This window comes from Fundulus heteroclitus, chromosome 12, assembly GCF_011125445.2.
Source record: "Fundulus heteroclitus isolate FHET01 chromosome 12, MU-UCD_Fhet_4.1, whole genome shotgun sequence".
In the NCBI taxonomy this organism is placed as follows: Eukaryota; Metazoa; Chordata; class Actinopteri; order Cyprinodontiformes; family Fundulidae; genus Fundulus; species Fundulus heteroclitus.
This window is the reverse complement of record NC_046372.1, coordinates 333,203-352,869: the sequence shown is the minus strand read 5'-3', so window position 1 is coordinate 352,869 and position 19,667 is coordinate 333,203. Positions and strand designations below refer to the sequence as shown.

General features: G+C 39.8%; 1 protein-coding gene across 1 annotated transcript in view; it reads left to right on the top strand.

The window, feature by feature from the left end:
* iqgap2 (IQ motif containing GTPase activating protein 2) overlaps positions 1–19,667 on the top strand; it is a 58,194-nt gene that overhangs the window by 12,590 nt on the left and 25,937 nt on the right. The window contains exons 3-14 of the mRNA XM_036143588.1: positions 7,583–7,739; positions 8,092–8,169; positions 11,750–11,826; positions 13,777–13,844; positions 15,446–15,559; positions 15,646–15,824; positions 16,959–17,046; positions 17,204–17,367; positions 18,248–18,335; positions 18,552–18,715; positions 18,851–19,011; positions 19,522–19,646. Of these exons, the coding sequence (XP_035999481.1) occupies positions 7,583–7,739; positions 8,092–8,169; positions 11,750–11,826; positions 13,777–13,844; positions 15,446–15,559; positions 15,646–15,824; positions 16,959–17,046; positions 17,204–17,367; positions 18,248–18,335; positions 18,552–18,715; positions 18,851–19,011; positions 19,522–19,646 (1,463 nt within the window). The remainder of the gene's footprint in view (positions 1–7,582; positions 7,740–8,091; positions 8,170–11,749; positions 11,827–13,776; positions 13,845–15,445; positions 15,560–15,645; positions 15,825–16,958; positions 17,047–17,203; positions 17,368–18,247; positions 18,336–18,551; positions 18,716–18,850; positions 19,012–19,521; positions 19,647–19,667) is intronic.

Genomic DNA, 19,667 nt, shown 5'->3' with positions numbered 1-19,667 from the left:
AATGTTCTTCATGGCGGTTTCTTTTTTTTATATGAACATATTGCCTGTAGAAAACAAAAGCAGACTTTCCCTCTCAGTGTGAAGTCACCTAAACCACTGGTTGAGAAAGCAGTCTTTTTTTTTTTATAGCTTTATTCCTCAGGGAGCCTGACGTACACACTTGATTGGCTTTGCTTTGAGAGTACACGGTGCACCTCAAGATGCTGACACATGTTTTGTTAAAGTGCCTGCGAGCACCTGCTCAGCTTAATGAATCCAAACAGGCCGTCCTGTGTGGGAGATGCTGCTGAGAGCGAAGGGAGGCTGGATTGTCTGGTACCAATTACTCCAGTAAAGCAGGTTGAGTCACCACGAGCTGCTGCGTCTAAAGCAAAGTAAAACCCGGTGTAAGATTTAGTATCAAAGTCACTATTAGGATTGATGAGAAAGCTTAGCAATACGTAGTGATGTCACTTCTCGGCCAGACGATAATATGTAACATGCTGTCATACCAAAATGATTCACCATGCTCACAAATCATTCACTAGTTTTTGGAAAGAATTTTTTTTCCCCCTTCTCCTGATGTAGCTGGAAATATTCTGGCAGAGGCCGTGTCCGTGAAGCAGCTGCTAAACGTTTAAAGGGAAATCGCCTCAGTTTGAGTTGGAGCGAGCGACTAAAAAACACAGATCCAGATGCTCACCTCTAAGAGTTTTCTATTTGTACAAACGCTGGGGGTCGTTTTGTGGCCATGACATTCTCTTTGTACGTTTTTTTTGTGTCGTTTTTAAATGCAGTAAGCTCAAAGGACGGACTGTAGAAGTGTCTGCAGCCTCCTCCCTGAGGCATGCAGGGCTGTGTGGGTGTTCCCCTGCACTAGCTCTTCGTTACACAGTTTAGCCTCACGTCCAGAAGGGATCAGTGTGGCCCATTGTGATCTGGGTATTACCATAAACAGGTGTACTAAAAAAAATGTTATATGCATGGTTCAAACGACAAAAATGTAAGAAATGTAATTGAGTTTTAGATGCAAATGTTAAACTTTTCCAGTTTAGTTTGGGCATACAGAGGGCAGCAGGTGCAGGAAAATCCAATTTTTGGCTTGTTGACCACATGCAGGCGGTGTTCAGCCACCAAATATCTGGCAGCTGGGGCGAGTGCATATCAGATGTTTGTGTAAAAAACAGACCAGAGGAGCTGTAGTACGACTTGGATGGGGGAGAAAAAAAGTGGAGCTTTCATTCTGCCAGTGATATTCACGCTTCAGCTTTTCCACATTTTGACACGTTTACAACCACAAGCTTCATGTACCTTATTGGGCTTTTATGAGGCATACAAAGTGATGTGTAACTGTGAAGAGAAAGGAGAAGGAAAAGTCACACTTTTCAATGATTTTTCGACACATTTGTAAAATGTTGCTGACATGTCAATATAGGCACAACCACCTTTCTGTGCCGAAACTTTGGCTCATTATTCTTTACAGATCGAGCTCTGTCTGATGGCCTCGAGCTGGAGAGCAGCTCCGAGTTGGATTTCATGTCTTTACTGGGCCGACCAAACACACGGATGTAAAACATTTTATTGTAGCTTTGGTTGTATGTTTTGGATCGTTGTCCATCTTCACATCAACTCAGCAAACCAGCTTTGTGGAGGTGGTGGTGGTGGTGGGGGGAGCTAGTTACCACAGCCTGATCCTACCACCACCAATGTTTCACTATTTCACGATAGCGAAGGTGTTTTTACACTAATGCAGTGCAGTGTTAGTTTTCTTTGACACGTCGTGGTTTTCATTTAGCCCTGACACTTTATTTTGGTCTCAACTGTCAGAGCACCGTCCCGGTTCGCCGTGTCCCCCACCAGCTTTATGGCAAACATGATTTATTTTTACCTTTTTTGGTAAAAAGGTTGAAACTGAGGTTAGGCTTTTTTTATTTTTATTTTTTAGGATTAAGACTTGTTTATCATTTGAAGATTAAAAAACAACAACCAACAAGTCATAAATGCTACTTTTTTAATCTGTTTTAGATTATGGTGACGTTTTATATACCGTATTTTTCAGACCATAAAGTGCACCAGACTATAAGGTGCACTAAATATTCTTCCCAAGTGTGTAATATCACTTCCGGTATACAGCTCTCTATCCGTCTCTGTCAGGAGGACAGAGTAGTCGGACTACACTGCCCTGTTTCTAACATAAGGCCAAAAATAAACGTAACTTATATATTTAATTAATTTACTAGGCTTATTGTTGCCAGTACGTACTCCGTGCGCGACTGTGTAAACACTCCCACATAGTTGCGCATACTCTGCGCATACTGTGAGCTTGATGTATTCCGTGCTGACTCTCTGGACGTTTTACCCTTCATTGTCGAGCATAATGTTGTCTACATTTCTTGTGGCATATTCCTACAATTCACACACTTTCTGCCAGTGGGACGAAGCGGAAAAATAGATGGTGAAATGTGTGATTAGCTAGCTGAGTACCTAGAGCCGTTTCTTTTCCAGCAGGCTCCCACCGCACACCTTTCAGTGAGAACAGAGAGGGTAAGCAGGGCAGTCAAACTTTTTTACAGTAGCAGGTCGCACACTATCAGGTAGGAGGATGCACTTATGCCGGTGCCCGAGCCCCAGAGGGGAGAATTTTGAAAAATAGAGTCTCCCTGATGTATTTTGGAAGCTTTCAAGACAGGTGATTATTTAAACAATAGAGTCAGAGTGCATGTTTTAAATTGAATAAAAAGCAAAAAAAGTGAATGATCAATTCGTCAAAAACAACCTTTGTTTTTTTTTTATATTCTTCTTAAACATTTTTCACATGTTATCATGTTTTAACAAGGTTTTGAACAAATTGCATAAAATGAATTGAATTTGAATTACTAGCACCATATAAAACAGATCAGATTAGGTGAATATATGACAATTTACTAACTTCCGAGCGCGCAGTGAGACAACACGTGCGTGCTCGACCTGCTCATTCCATGCTCAACACCAGCTGTGCTGTGCGCTCACTTGGCTGTTTCTCTGCGAGCGTCGCGCGAGAAGAGTTTTTTTTTTTTTAGAGTTGAGCTCGGATTGGTTCCTGCGCGCTCAACCAGAAGGCACAAATATCGCTCCATTATATAATCGGGGAAATGTAGGCGGCGGCAAGAGCTGCTATAGACGGCGATTTGCCGCCGTTGACCGGCTACTTTTGACTGCCCTGGGTATGTGATGCTGCGCGTCCTTGTGGCCGCCTGCTTGGAGCAGCTCAGGGTATCAAGCACCATCAATTTTTGAGAAAAATTAAGGATTTTAAGTGCGCCTTATAGTCCGAAAAATACGGCATGCATTCTACTTCTCAGTGTTCTCATGCTTTGGACATTGTGTTTCATGGAGCACTGAGATTTATTACAAATTCAGTTTTCTACTCAGGATTGTTTACTGTATTCCCAGGTTGGTATGTTTCCTCTTTCCATTCCACGTTGGATTCACTGGCATCTTTTAATTCATTGCTTTGACCCTCCTTCATTACGACTGCTCCCTCCTTATTCGATTTCCCTTGTTTATCAGAAGCCTACAGGGTCGTATCACTTGCGTTCACGGGACTTTTTTTTTGACTGTGCATAGAGTCCGCTCTAAATTTGGTACAAAAGCATTTCATTTTGCCGCGCCGTCGACCTGGAATGTGCTTCAGGGTGAACTTCATTTAAAAGAGCTGGTCTCTTTTAATTCCTTCAAGGGAATAAACTCTTGCAAGGCTTTTATTCGCTGTTCATCTACAAGACTGAGCAGAAACAAAATCTATGCGTCACTGATTTAAATTGATTTTAGAAGACTGGATTTTATTTAATGATATTATTGATGTTGTACTGTTTTTTTTTTTAACTGTTTAAATGTCTCATTGTCAAGACAAGTCTTGTAAAAGAGATCTTTGATTTCAAGGAGTCTTATCCTGGTTAAATAAAGGTTGATGATGATGATTTTGACTTTCTTTCAACAATGGCTTTCATCTTCCTACCCTTCTTTAAAGACCAGGGGTGTCATTTATAAATTATTTATAAAGCTTGCATACCCACAGAATGGGGCCTGAAACGTGCGTATGCCACTTTTAATGAAAAAGTTTCAATCTATAAACAACAAACACAGCAACTCTGACCCAGGCGTACATTAATCTTGGAGATGGGGGAAGTTGGCGACACAGATGGTGAAGTGGTGAATTGCAGCTAAACTGCGTCATGATTCCTCTGAGATGTTCAGCTTCACTCCATATCAGACTTTAATCATAGATCAACTTTATCATAAGCATTCAAAACCGCTGTGTAATTCATGCATGCGCTGGTGATGCATAACTACACAAAAGGAACTCTCAGATAAATAAAAAAAAAGGCCCATAAGTCTTCTTAAATCCTGAATAAAAGTCCACAAAACATTTTAGGGTTCTCTACCATCACATTCCTCTCCTCAGTGATGACCAGGGTGACATGAACCACAGATTATCGTGACGAGGTGTGAAGCGATTACTGTAATTGCTGTAAAGAGTCAAACACGCTCATGTTTCATGCTGTGTGATAGATGCTTTGGCACTGTTAGAAGACCTTGCATTTGGGAGATTAGGAGGAAACCTGGTTTCAGGGATCAAATATTTCCTGGCCAAGGATGACTGGCTAATATGCCGCTTTAGACTCCGAGCTTTGCATTTTGCTTTAACCTACAGGGGAAAGTGGCTGCAGCCGCCTCAAGGTGCTGAAAGGTAGCTCTCCAGCCCGCAGAGCACAGATGGGCACACTGCTGGTTATGGTTACGGTTAGAGGAACCCTAACCTTAGAGGGATTTCCACATGGAGTACGGCTTTCATCTGATGTTGAAAACGGCGATCAGGTTTAGTTTTTAACGACTTCTTTTTATGTGGGCAACATCTATGATTTTACCTCTGATTTTTCTCCCTTAATAAACACCTCTGTGAAATTATTCCAGAGTTTATTTGATTTTTTTCTGCGTGGTTGCCTCTTCACCATGATGAAAAAAAACACGATCAGCTGACCCATTTTTGTTACATTAACATTCCTGATCTACTTTGCATCGACCGTTTATGGTTGAACCTGAGGTGGAACCGAATATGTAAACGTTCAGGTACAGCTGTGATCTATAGAGGAAAATTGTGTGCTGGTGTGCATGCGCATGGTTTTATAAATCAGATTTTTTTTTTTTTTTTTTTTTTTTTGGGGCCATACACCGTTTCCTTTTTCTTGCCATATGTACACTTTTAGTGTGGATTCCAGGCAGTGTTTTCTATACGAGACTCCAGATTTGTAGAGTCCATAACCATGAGTCCTGTCAACAGATTGTCCCGTTGGAGTTTTGGAGGTCTGCGGCTCTTCCAGAGATTTCACGGGCCTCTTGACTGCTTCTGTCTTAATAATGCTGGTCTTATGCAGCCTGCCAGGCTAGCTGGATGGCCACGTCTTGGTGGGGTTTGAAGTTGTACTCTTTCTGTTTTCCACTGATGGAGTGGACAACTCTCCATGAAATCTCCATTTTTTTGGGGATGTTTTTTGTATTCCCTAACACTGCTTTAAACTTCTCCAAAACCGTATACTTCCCCCGCTATTACCATCTAATGTAGAACAGATTACTAGATCAATGTGTGCTTCTGTGCTTTTTTGTCTCTCTTGTTGTGTCTCTGCTCTGTCTTCTGTAACCCCAGTCGGTCGAGGCAGATGACCGTTCATACTGAGCCCGGTTCTGCTGGAGGTTTTTCCTTCCCGTTAATGGGTGGCTTTTCTTTCCACTGTCGCTTCATGCTTGCTCAGTATGAGGGATTGCAGCAAAGCCATGTACAATGCAGATGACTCTCCCTGTGGCTCTACGCTTCTCCAGGAGTGAATGCTGCTTGTCGGGACTTTGAAGCAATCAACTGGTTCCCTTATATAGGAAATATTTGACCAATCTGTATAATCTGATTGATTTGACTTTGTAAAGTGCCTTGAGATGACATGTTTCGTGAATTGGCGCTATATAAATAAAATTGAATTGAATTTAATTGACTTTTGTGCTGCTTGTTCTTCATGACGCTGTTTGTTTACTAATGTTCTGTAACAAGCTAGCGATCGACCAATACATGTTTTTTTTTTTGTTTTTGTTTTATGGCCGATGCTGATACCGGTTATTTTGACATCAGTCTAGCCGATACTTGCGATGCCGTTTCTCCTTTTGTGTTTTTAAGCCAATATTGCTTTTTATTCCTCCATTTACACGCTAAAAATGACACGATTATAGCAAATGTTACACAAGTCTCAAAACTTGCGTTTTAAACCAGCTAATATTAACAGTAATCTTCAGACCACAGTTTGAAAGACACACCGGAAACAAACCCGCATCGCGACTCTTAGCGCAGCGCTTTGCCTTCATTTGATGAACGTGTCACAGCAAGAAAACAGCTTCTTTAGTTCAGTGGGGAGGAGGAGGAGAAAAACACTGACCACCGATGCAGCGTATGGACATTATTTTATATAAAGTTAGATGCTGTATGTGTAGTGATTGGTAGTTCTTTCCATGTGCTTACATGATTCTCTATGGGAACGAACACACACAGCGGTGGCAGCTTGGATTTTTAGAAAATGGATGCATGTATCGGCAGGGGAAAAAAAATGCAAATATTGGCCCAAAATACCAGACAACTGATGTATTGGTCGAGCTCTATAACAAACTGCTGAGACCTTCACAAAATTGCTGTATTTATACTTTCTTCTATTCCACAGTTATGGGCTACTTTGTTCAGTCTATCACATTAAATCCAAATGAAATACACTAAAGTTCGTGGCTTTGAAATTATCAAATATTTAAAGGGTGTGAATACTTTAGCAATGTGCTGTATCTATATTACATGATTAAACTGGAGGTTTCTTAATGTTATGATGATGTCTATGTAGGGCTGGGCGATATGGATTAAAAAATAAATCTCTGATTTTATCATACCAAATCCGATTAATCGATTTTTTTTTTCCCCCTCCTTTTTGTTTCATAAAAAGAAATTAAAAAATTATTTTAAAACCTTGCTTTTATGTCAAGCATTTCGTCAGGGAGTTGACCTGAATTCAAATTGCAACTAAAAACAAGCTGTAAAACAGGGTTGTAAAACAAGATGGCAGCTGTGCCAATTATAAACAATGAAAATATAACAAAACATTTGCTGCTAGTGGTATTACACATTGAGCTAAGAACAGGCTTCACTGCACTTGTGAACTTCAAACTAAGTAAAAAAAAAAAAGTTAATAAGTAAATGAAGTACCTCGTATTATGGTAAAAAAAAGTTTATACTTAACAATATTTTGACAACACATTTGCCGAAACATATATGCAGCATCACATGCTGTTCTCTTCATGGAAACCCAATGAGTGTATTGGCAAAATAAAATCCAGATTTTCCAAAAATGAAATCTTAAAGAATTGTAAATTCGAATTAATCGATTAAATCGATTTATCGCCCAGCCCTATGTCTATGTTCACATTAACAGGCTTGGTCAGAATTGACTGTAATCTGTTCAAAAGCAGTTTTACGCTGAAGTTGCTCAGGTTGAAGCAGATTTTGCTTAAGGCTTCTTCGTATTGGTGTTTTCTTCTTCAGGTGGATGGAGGCCTGCTTGGAGGAGGACTTGCCCCCCACCACCGAACTGGAGGAGGGACTCAGGAACGGTGTTTATCTTGGAAAACTCGCTAATTTCTTTGCCCCTAAACTGGTGTCTGCAAAAAAGATCTATGACCGAGATCAGGCTCGTTATAAGGTACGTTTCCCTCCTTTCGTTTATCCGTCTCATCTAATCAGATTAAAGATTGCTTCACAGTTTCAGAGTCGTTTTACACTTCCTGACAGTTATGAACAGAAACCGGGGAGGCCAGGATTTAACCAAACTGAAACATGCCGCTGTTCTGCTAGAAATAAAAAAACAAAAACAAAGATGTCTGATTTTCACACGAGTATAATATAGTCTAACTCTGACTTTCATCAAACAGTTTATTGTTTTTAGCGGTCAGCCCAATTTAACTTGTCTTCATGTGTCAGATTCAAGGTTATTTATCTGCACTCCTTCTTTTAAATCCTTCACTCTTATGTGATACATCTGCGTTTGTCCTCAGACCAAAGGGCTGCACTTCAGACACACTGACAACACGGTGCAGTGGCTCAGAGCCATGGAGTCAGTGGGCCTTCCCAAGGTAAGAAGCTGCTCCCTTTTTAACCAGCGTTCATGGCGCTTTCACGTAGATTCGTTGGAGTCTGCCTTAAATTAAAATTAAAATTAAAACGTTGTTGGAATTTGTAGCATTCTGCTAAACCGATGCAACAAGTTCATATAGCATAAAATCTATGTTTAATATGAATTATCTAAGACACAAGAATGATGGTACAACACTGTAGTAGTGAAATCATTGATGAGAAGGTCGTTTGTCTCTATATCCAGATCTTTGTGTACCAAGTGATGCTCAAATGTTAATGCACTAGATTTCAGTCTAGAAGTCATTTCTCTTTTTTTATATGTGAATTGACCTCATTGTTTGCACGTATTGAGATAAACTCATAAACTAGGAATGGCATGTTACAAATCTCATCAGCCCATAAAATAAATGTGTGATTGGTGTATTGTTGGGTCTTTTTGGCTGCATTGGCTGGTTTTTATGATCAAGTACTTCAGTTTTAAGTTCATCACTTCACAGAACATGTCTCCAGAAATGAAGGTCTTTGTCCCAGAGTTCATTTGCTTACTGTAATCTGGATTATTATGTTACCTTTGGAGTAATGACTTCTTCCTCACTGAGTGGCCTTTCAGCCCACGTCAGTACAGGACTCGTTACTCTTTGGATAATGACTCTCTATACCAGCTTCAGTCGGCATCTTTCCAAGGAAAGGACTTTTATTCTTGGATTGATATAAACATTTTGAACTAAAACTCGTGTCCTTCCTGAACCGTACTATGAGGGCTGGATGCTCCCATGTCTTTTATACTTGAGTAAAGTTGTTTAAACAGATGGGCATCCCTCCTTCGGCCATCAGGAAATCATACTAAAGGAAGAACCAGATCTGTGGAAGTCTGAAATTAATCTCCTAATATCTTGGCTAATTTCTTTAGATTTTTGCCTGATGTCACACAAGGAAGCGTTGTGGTTTAGATGTTGCTTTAAGACACAGCTGTGCCTCTATTCAACCTGATTCTTGTAATGTCACTTGTCAGGTCCTAAATAATCCACCACAACTTAATCTGAGCTTTTCTAATGTTTTTAAGGTGATCAAACCGTAGTATATGGAAACTTCTGCTTTCAAATAAAGTAACATAAATGTCTTTGTTGACTCACAACAAGAAATGTCATTATTGAAAGTCAGGAAATTCCAGCTTGTTTCATGTTACACTCAGGTTCATAAATATTTGCACTGAGATAACTTTGTCTTTCTCATTTTGGCTCTGTACATCACCACAATAAATTTTGAATGAACCAACTCTGATGCAGTTGAAAGTGCCAAACTTTCAGCTTTAATTCAGTGGGTTGAACAGAAAGATTGCATAAAAATGTGAGGAAGTAAAGTTTTTTTTTTTCCAACACAATCCCTTTCATTATTAGGCTGAAAAAGTAAATTAAATAACTGAAAATAAATCAATAATTTGTATTTGTTGAAAACCCTTTGCCGGCAACGATAGGCTTAAACTCATGGACGTCACCAAACGGTGGGTTTCCTCCTCTTAATCCTCTGCCAGGCTTTGACTGCAGCAGCTTTATGTTGCTGTTTGTTTTCTGGGCCTCCCTGTCCAAAGTTTAGTCTTTAACAAGTGAAACGCCGGCTCTGTCGGGTCGAGATCAGGTGACCGACGTGGCCATTCCAGATTCTTCCACTTCTTTACGTCAATAAACTCCTGGGTTGCTTTGGCTGTATGTCATTGTTCATCTGTGTTATAAAACATTGCCAATCAGTTTGACTGCATTTATCTCGATCTGAGCACAGAGCACGTCTCTGCAGACTTCAGGATTCATTCGGCTGCTTCTGTCCATCAATAAACTCGAGTGTCCCACTACGACTGGCAGCCATCCACGGCCAAACCATCACACTGCCTCTGTTTTACAGATGATGTGGTGTGCTTTGGATCATGAGCTGTTTCATGCTCTCTCCATATATTTTTCTTCCCATCATTCTCGTAGAGCTTAAGCTGTTCAGATAATGCTCTTCCAGGACTCTGATTTAAAAAAAAAAAACAAACATCTAAAAGAGCCAGCAAAGTCAAATCTAACCTTTTTAGTCTTTGTGGTTTACGAGTAACTTGCAGATTGCAGTGGACCGTCTATATTTACTCTCTGTCTATGGTAGACTTGGGGATTGTTACGCCTACCTCCTGGAGAGAGTTGTTCACTTGGTGGACTGTTGTGAAGGGGTTTCTCTCCCCCTGTGGAAATGTTTCTGCGATCATCCTTTAGTGTTTTCTTCTTTGGGTTTGTTCAGATTTTGCCACTCCTAATATTGGAGGAGTTTCTCAGATGGGTTTTCTGTTTTACAGTTTAAGGAAGGCTCCTTTCACCGCATGTTATCTGTTCACGGCGCACCTCAAATCAACTTCAGGTCTTATATCTGCTGTGTATATATAAGGAGCCCATAAAATAGCCTTTGAGTCATTTGTCCGATTACTTTTGGTCCCTTTTTGAAAACACGGTGGCACAAGTTAAGGAGCTGAAAGTCCTAAACCTTTCATTCACTTTGATTGTGGATACCTTCAAATAAAAGCTGAGACTCCACACATTATGTCCGTGTCCATTAAATAGCTATAATTGGCATATGTTTCAGCTAATGGGTAATAGGATTCAGCTGCCTCAAGACCAGGATTATGCCAGGATTTATCTGCCTTTATCACATTCTAAGGCAGATAAATCCTGCTGTAATCATTTAGAAAGAATCCCATGTCATTGGCAAATAATAACAATAGTAAAAAAAAATTTTACTGGAAAATGTATGATCAGAATTGATCCTTATTATACTTTCTTTCTGTTTCCATTTCTAACTGGAAGACCATTAGATTTTTTTGTTTTACGTAGCTTCTCTGTAGTTTTGTGCTCTATAAAGTATTTTTTTAAAGAGGACCACTCACTTTTTTTGTTAGTGTTTTAGCTTTATTCAAATATTCCAGCACTAAATTAGTTGCTTCTACACTTCGCTGGGAGTTGGTAATAGCCGTTAGCCGTTTCCTTGTTCATCCACTGCGTACATGCGCAGTATCGTACCTCTGTTGTTAGAAATCTACACAAAGGATTTTATTTACTAACAAATTTTGCAAAAACAAAGCATAAAACACTCAAATGACCGGTAATAATCCATCAGGAAGTAATAATCTTTCAGAAAAACTTTGTATGCAACGTATATGTCTAAAAAAAAAAGTCAAATAATGTGGCTATGCACCTTTTAAGATAATTTTTAGGGTCTTGAGAAAAGTATTTGTCCTTTGAATATTGTGGTTTGCATTACAGCATTTTTAAACATATTTAGGTTGGAAAACTAGGTAAAAATGGAGGAAATCACTGTTTTCCTCCCATTTTGAAAGACAAATATACTAGATAGCTACTGTAATAATTTGATTATAAAATAAACCGTAAGAAATGCATTAAATTTAAAAAATCTAATATATTTTTTTAAATATTATTTAAAGATTAGTTGATTTAAGTCTGTGAAAACTACTAGTTTTTATATAACAGGAGTGTTTGCTGTACTGCTCATACTGAAAGCAGATTAGTGAATAATACCAATTATGGTTTCCCATTTCAGATATTTTATCCAGAAACCACTGATGTGTATGACCGTAAAAACATGCCCAAGGTGGTGTACTGCATACACGCACTAAGGTAAGACCGACATGCATCCAGAATGCAGATGTTTTTTCTCACTCTTCTCACTTTTCATGCATTTCTTTGTCCCTACATTCAGCATAAATAAAATTCCAGCAGATTAAGTAAAAAATAAAAAAGTGGGACATTTTGTGCAGGCATTTACTGTTTTTACTCTTGGCAGTGACACTGAGTCTTAATGAGATTATGTTACCTTTACTATGTGGTAAGGGCTAAATATGTAATTCTGGGATGTTTTTAAAAGCATTTTCATCCAAATACCGATCCGTACAATTCAAGATTTTTTTTTTTTTGTTTTTTTCTGAGGCCAGGTTAAGATCAATTTCATGTTGATGCTCACCAAATAAAATTCTGGTCTATGATACAGTTTTGTAAGTATGGCCAACGACGCTAGACAAAAACATCTAACTGGCTCACCGACGTTGTGCAGACAGGCTCAGGGGTTGGCAGTTCAGTTTAGTTGGGGATACCTGAACCCATAAAAATGACTGGATCGGTACCCCAATCTGAAACTTGCGTTGAATAAGGACAAATTTGGTAAAGGTAGAATTTAAAAATGCAGACGTATGATGTTGCCAGCACTGCTAAAACACCTTTTGGACCCATTTATTTTTATTTTAAAAGCAGAAATGGCGCCCTGAAGGGATATGAAACAGAAACAGAAAACAATGTATTTATGCTCTGATAAGGCTGTGGGAGCAGCTGCTCTTCAACAGACCTTTGACTATTTGTGGTAAATGAGGATTACTCACATTTGACACTAGATGTAAATACGGGCAGTTGGTCATGCAATGTTCTGTAACTTCATCCGGTTTCATAATCTGATAATTTTTTAAGTGTAACACTGTGGTTATTAGAGAAAAATCAAGTTTTCCATCTGGCATTAAATCACTTTATTCTTTCTAAATAAAAACATGCAGAGTTGAACATTAATGGAAGCTGCTTATAGTTTCATTACTGGGTTTTAGTTTCAGGACATGGTCGGGATTAAAAATGATACTGTTGTGCCGGTAAATGTATCTTTCAGTAAGTGGGGAAAAAAACAAAATGATAAAGGGATCCAGTGTCGTCTCTCACCCATGTGCTCATCCAAACTTCTGGTTCAGGGAGTGGTTTTGCGAGCTGCTTGGACTGTTTTCTTTGTTGTAGTGTTTTTTGGTCGGGTCCTGGGAGAATTGGTTTCCTTCCCTTCAAATCCACACACGTGCACTTCCTTCCTGCAAATGCTGCTAGGGTCCCACAAGGCAGAGGACCATGGTTTAAAAACTGAAGCGAAACCAAATTTCACTGGGGAAACATTATGTATTTTGAAACTCTCCTCCAGGTATTAATGAGAAATGTGGGGGAAAAAAAGTTATTCATTATCTGGAGAGGAGCAGTCGCCCTAAGCCCTGTTAGGTATTTTTTTTTTCTACCACTGCTGCATGTGTCTGAGCCGCCTTCATTACCCTGAGTCAGCTGTTACTATCGATATCTGAGCCTAAATCAGCTGCCGGTGTGTCAAAACACAACCCTTTCTGTTAGCAAACTTAAATGGCCGTTTGAAGCCCCCTGTGTCCCAAGGACAGAGTACAGCGTATGTTTACTTACACAAAGTAGCCAAAGGTCAGGAGAGGCACGAGCTGCTGACCTACGAGTCCCGTTTTTAGAGCCGTCCCGACGCCAAACCGACACAAATATCTATAATTCAGCAGCGCTCATCAGCTACCTGAGAGAAGATGAAAGTTTAATGGAGTTTCCAGTCTCCTGCTTGTTGAGTCCCAGGCTTTGCAGTGAGTCTGCTGGCTGTGGTCAGGAATATGAGCCAATGCTACCCTCCAGTGGTGAAAGACAAGCATGAGAGGAAATAAACGTCTTTTATCCCCGTTTTGTGTCTGTGCCATGTATTGTTTGAACCTCCTGATCGCTTTTAACCCTAAAGTTTGTGCCTGTTGTGATTTGTCTCAGCTTGTACTTGTACAAACTGGGGATCGCGCCACAGATCCAGGACCTGCTGGGAAAAGTCGACTTCACGGGTAAGAGCTGTGAGAATCGGGTTCTGTTGAAAGCAAGTCTCACAAAATTTTTTAAAAAAGAATAAAGAAAGAATAGAAACCATAATAAACAGGTACTACCTGCCCCGGGGTCTTCTAGATAATCATTTGTGACGATCGTAACCTTTTAGCTTTTAAACCTAATAAAGCTAATTTTGAACTTTTTTAAATAGTTTATCATTGTCTGTAGTTTTATTGGAAAATTATTTCTATGCAAATAAACACTCTCTGACTTCCTCTTTGTGTCCTCTTCTGAAAATTCACCATTCGCCTTTTTAACTCTTGGCACATTAGTTTTTTTTAAGTGTTTTTTAAGTTTGCAGCAAACTATTACCGGCCGCTTTATGAATGATCGTTTAATTGCTCGTTAGCACAAATAGCGACTCAGCATCGATGCGTTTAAGCATGTAGAGTTGTTGAAGACAACTTGCTAAAGGTTCAAAGTGATCATTAGAATGGGGAGGAGAATTAAAGTCACTTTGAGCCTGGCATGGTTGTTGGTGTTTGGTGGGCTGATCCAAGTGTTACAGAAACTGCTGATCTACTGGGAATTTCACACACAACCAAATCTCTGGTTTACAGAGAACGATTTGAGAGGACAGAGGGGGAAACTGTAGCTCAACAACCAGACATTATAATCCCTGAACAGAGTCTCTGAATATGAACCTGGAAGCAGATCGGCTACAGCAGCAGCAGACCTCACTGGGTACCACATGTGTCGGCCAGGAACGACAACCCGGTGCTGAAATTGGCTCAAGCTATTCCATTTTGGGCAGTATTTTTTATTTTTTTTATTTGATGAGGCAACATTTACTATGCAACAATCAGATGGCAGAACGCGGCCTGAACAGCAGCATTTTGTTCTGAACTGCAGTCGTCTGAATCTGTTAAAGCAGAGAAACGTCTAAAGCATGCAGGGTTGAAAAAAACAGTGGGAACGGTGCAGGTGATGTTTTCTTGCTGCACTTTGGGCCCCTTGGTTCTCGTTGAGCACTTTCCAAATGCAACACCCTGCTTGAGTATTGTTGCTGATGTCCAGCCCTATTAATGCACCATGTCACAAAGCTTAAATCATCTCAAACTGGTTTCTTGAAATGAGTTCACTGTACTCCAGTGGCCTCCAAAGCCTATAGAGCGCCTTCGGTAAGAGAGGAACAACAGATTGAAGTCATGGATTAACATTTGACAAATCCGCAGCAACTGGGTGATGCAACATGGACCAAAATCTGCGGATGGTTTCTGTCAGCTTGTTGAATCTGTGCCACAAATAATTAAAGGCTGTTCTGAAGGCACAACGAGGGCCAACCTGGTACTTAATGAGGTGGCCAGTCTAATAGTTCAATAAAATTTTTAGCATTGATGCATACTTTCCAGTGTTCAGTTTTTGTACAAGAGCTTTCATTTACACACTGATTATTTTATTTTAAGGACAGGAATAATGGATCTAAATGTTTGAGTGAAGAGGCCTGATGTTAAATCTATAGTCCCTTATTATCAAAGGAAAATGAATAACCCTTCCTGTAATGTATTGCTGCATTTACTGTTTGATGGCATACAGTTTATCCCAACTTTCTGTCTTCCAGAGGAGGAGATCAGTAACATGAGAATTGAACTGGAGAAGTATGGTATTCAGATGCCAGCTTTCAGTAAAATCGGAGGAATCCTGGCCAATGAGCTCTCTGTGGACGAGGCGGCTTGTGAGTACTGATGAGTTTTCAACAATGCAATTTGACAATAAATCATTTGGCCAACGCTAACTGGTTAAAATACACTTGTGTCGTAGTACATGCTGCTGTAATCGCCATCAACGAGGCAGTCGAGAGAGGCCAGGCGTCCGTCACGATGGGAGCCTTGAAAAATCCAAACGCAATGCTGAGGAAAACCCAGGAAGTCCTGGCTCAAGACTACCAGGATACACTGAGGCAGGCTAAGGCTCGCAAACGGGATCAGTCGTCAGGAAGGGTGAGAAGACTAACCTTTCAGCTTTCTCGCATTGTTTTGTTGCATTTTAGGTGCCGCTCCAAATCACAGAAGTTACTGTTTTGTAGGCGTCTTGTATAAATATGGCACTGCTGCCACGAATAAGCAAAAATTGAGCTTAAATGTAACTAAAATGCATCAATGCATTACAACTTAGGAGTAAATCTAAAATATTAGGCATGTATGTGGGATTACCAGTAGAAACAGACATTTTTTTTGTGCTGCTATGTCAGTGATCATTGGTGGCAATAAAGTAATGGAACGAACTAAGAGCCCACAATTCCAAGATAGGGAAAAAAGAGAGGGGGGGGGGTAGATGGGTCCCCGGTTCTGAAATAATGCAAACAAAATCTAGAAAACCATCACTCCCAGGTTATTCATACATTTTATCTTTTTTTCCCTGTAAAGACTCTTCACCCTTACCCTAAAAGTTGTCAAAATGATTTCTCTCACATATCGGTTTCTTTTATGTAGATAATTACATGGTAAATGGGATCCATCTGAAAATACACAATGAAAATGTTTTTACTGCTTTGTAACACGTCTTTTACATCAACAACCTTACGTGTCTGAAAAATCAGTAACCAGGTCTGTGGACCACCAACCCTAAAATGAAGTCGATCACAGAACAAACAAAATAAAAGCTAGACGATGTTCACTGCTTTAGGCCAACTAGCTAATTTTTAATTTTAGTTTTATGACGGATCATTTAGGTTTAACTAATGTAGTTTTTCACTCCACATCCTCCGCCAGCACATTCCTGACCCTGCAGTGTCAGCTGTATTTACCAGACTTTAGACCTCCACTCGGCATCTCTCCTCCCACTCCCTTTACAAATACTGTACAAACATTTTCTTCACATGACTTCAGATGTGAAATGTGAAATAAGTAATCCGCTGCAACGACACACGAACCCTGCTTTATCAAACAAATTTAGAATAATAGTAAATGTTAATTTGTGTGTGTGTGTGTGTATATATATATATATATATATATATATATATATATATATATATATATATATATATATATATATATATATATATATATATTTTTTTTTTATTTTTTTTTTTTATTTTTTTTTTTTTTATTATTATTATTTTTCCTGTGTGTTAGCGATTATCAGTTGCTACAGAAGAAAGAGACGTTTATGAAGAGCTACTGACTCAACAGGAAATCCAGAGCTGCATCGATCGTGTCAACAGTAAGGATGTGCAAACACGACATGCTCATGATTTATTTTTTATTTTTTCCAAAGCATTTATTCTTTTCATGAAGATATAACTTTTTTTTAAGTGAAAATTACATGAGATTATTGTTAAATGAGCAGCAAGTTGTGCGTCACTGAGTGGTTTCTCCAGCCCAGGCAGCAGTACGGCAAGTGAACCAAGCAGTGTTGGTCCAAGATGAAGCTGCTTTGATGGCTGCACTTAGACTCGAAGCCCTTTCCCTGCTGGGCGTCCAGGAGGCAAACAGCGGCTGCTACCTGGAGCATTTTACATCCTACACACAACAAAAATCAAAGGTACAATAACTTTAGGGTCGTTTGTCAAATAGTTACACTTGGAGGTTTCAAAAGTCAGAGAATCCCATTTTATTTAGAGCCTCTTTTTCTTTTTTTTTTATTTCAGTTTTTATTTTCAGTTTTATTTCAGTTTTTAAGGAAATTAAGGCTGATTGATGCAAGTTGTCAGCAATGATCCTTAGTAGAATAAGTTGGTTAGTTAAGTTATAGTTTTGTGATCTTTGGGGGAAACTGCATTTTTATAGACTTTACTGATTAATTTTCTCTGTTATGCAGATATTTATTGGGGGGATAAGCTCGGATAAGTTTACCCGCTTGTATCCGGGATCTCGTTCTTTCGGTCACGACCCAAAGCCCGTGACCATAGATGAGGGTAGGAACGAAGATCTGTGGGAGGGTTACTCTTCCTGGGTTATTATTATTATTATTAACTCATTGAAATTACTGGAAATTTTGAAATCAAATCTGTTTTATTTTACCAAAGATATCAAAGTGGGTTGTTACAGATGATGTTCTAAAAACATGGACTTTTCATCCCAGGATGGGATGAAAGATTCAGCATTTCTTTTATCAGCGTTTTCATATTTGTTAAAACGATATCAGAGTAGACCATTACAAGATACTCTACTTTTTCTGAAATTTTGTTAGGGTTCTTACAAATTTTACAACTTTATCCTCATACCCCCGCACCTCCTCAACTTTTTTTAAAATGACACTTTTAATTATCTGATATGACTTGACTAATTACACATTTGGATAAAAGCCCAGGACCCAGGTGTAGGAGACCTCTGCCAAGGCACTGAGTTGCTCTTCCAGTGGTTTGTCAAATGCAGAATAATTGACTTTATTGTTGTCTCATCAGTCTCTGTTTGGACCACAGGATGGTGGGAGGTCGGTAGCGCTGGACAAAGAGGAGATTCACAGAATCGTCAGCTCCTGTAACGACTTTGCAGAGGCAGAGAAACGCAGTAAGTCCAGTTTGGAACTGACCGAGCCTCCTTATCTATGAAATAAAATCTCACAGGGATCTCAATACTAAATATGGAAACATATTGCTAGTGAGATTTAGTAAAAAACCCATATAAATATTCTCTGTTCTGTATTTCTATGTCGGATTTAATGTTCATACAATAAGACCAGATCCAAGTCTTTTATGTAACTTTTTGTGACACTTTGCCGACCAGAACTTGAGGCAGTTGCGCGGATCAACGCCGCCATTCGTCTGGGCAATGCTGTGGAGACGGTGGAGGAGCTGCAGAGCCCTGAGGCACAGCTGCCAATCGTCTACCAGAATGCGGCCAACCTGTATCAGACCGAGCTGTTTAGTTTGCAGCTCCAAGGAGGACGGGTGAGACTATGACCTTAAGATTGCAGCTCTGTGGGCCTTTAGTTGCTAAAACACCCTTAAAGCCAACAGATGTTTTATATTTCCTGAATAAAATGCACTGCCGCTGCTTTTGATTCATCACTTGATGTGTGACAGTCTGGACTGAGTCACGAGGAGCTCAGCGTCGCTGTGGAGATGCTGTCGGCGGTAGCGGTCCTGAACGAGGTGCTGGACACAAAGGAGCCGCAGGCTGTCATTGAGCAGCTGACGGACTCTCCGCTGGGCTTCACAAATATAGAGCACGACAACCTCAACAGGTACGACGGCTGCAGGAAAGAGGGCAAATAAGCTCTTAGTAAAGTCTTAAGAACATCACCTGGTTGCTAAGCACAGCGCCCACTCCAGGGTCAGATAAGGACCGCTGGTGTTTTTAGAGTTTATAAACCTCAGCTTATAATGTCAGGCTTCCTACAACGTCTGAAAAGGTACAGAGATGGATTTAAGTATAAGTTCAGTACATGTATGGATTATTTATTTCCAGGCTCTGTTCTCCGTCAGTGTTTAAATTTTGTTTCAATCCACAGTACATCTGTCCATACATACTAAGGTCATTACAGGCTCTGTGTTTAGTACCGTACCACGGTGCTACTGCCACTAATTGTGTAATGGTACAGGCTAAAACCAACTTGAGAAACCTAGGACTTGGACTCTGGGAAAGTAGGGAGTTCTGTCCTGAAAAATGTTTAGGAGTCATGAAAAGTTTAAACATGATTCGTCTAGTTTAATATTGAACCTATTTAAAATTCTACACAACCCTTTTTTCTTAGGTACGCTGACATGCTTATTGAAGAGCGAACCGAGACTCTTTCCAAGAGCCAGGAGTTTCTCTCTTGGAACGATGTTCAGAAATGCATCGACATGGTTAACGTTCAGGTCCAAGAGGAGCACGAACGTAAGATTTTTACTGATTTTC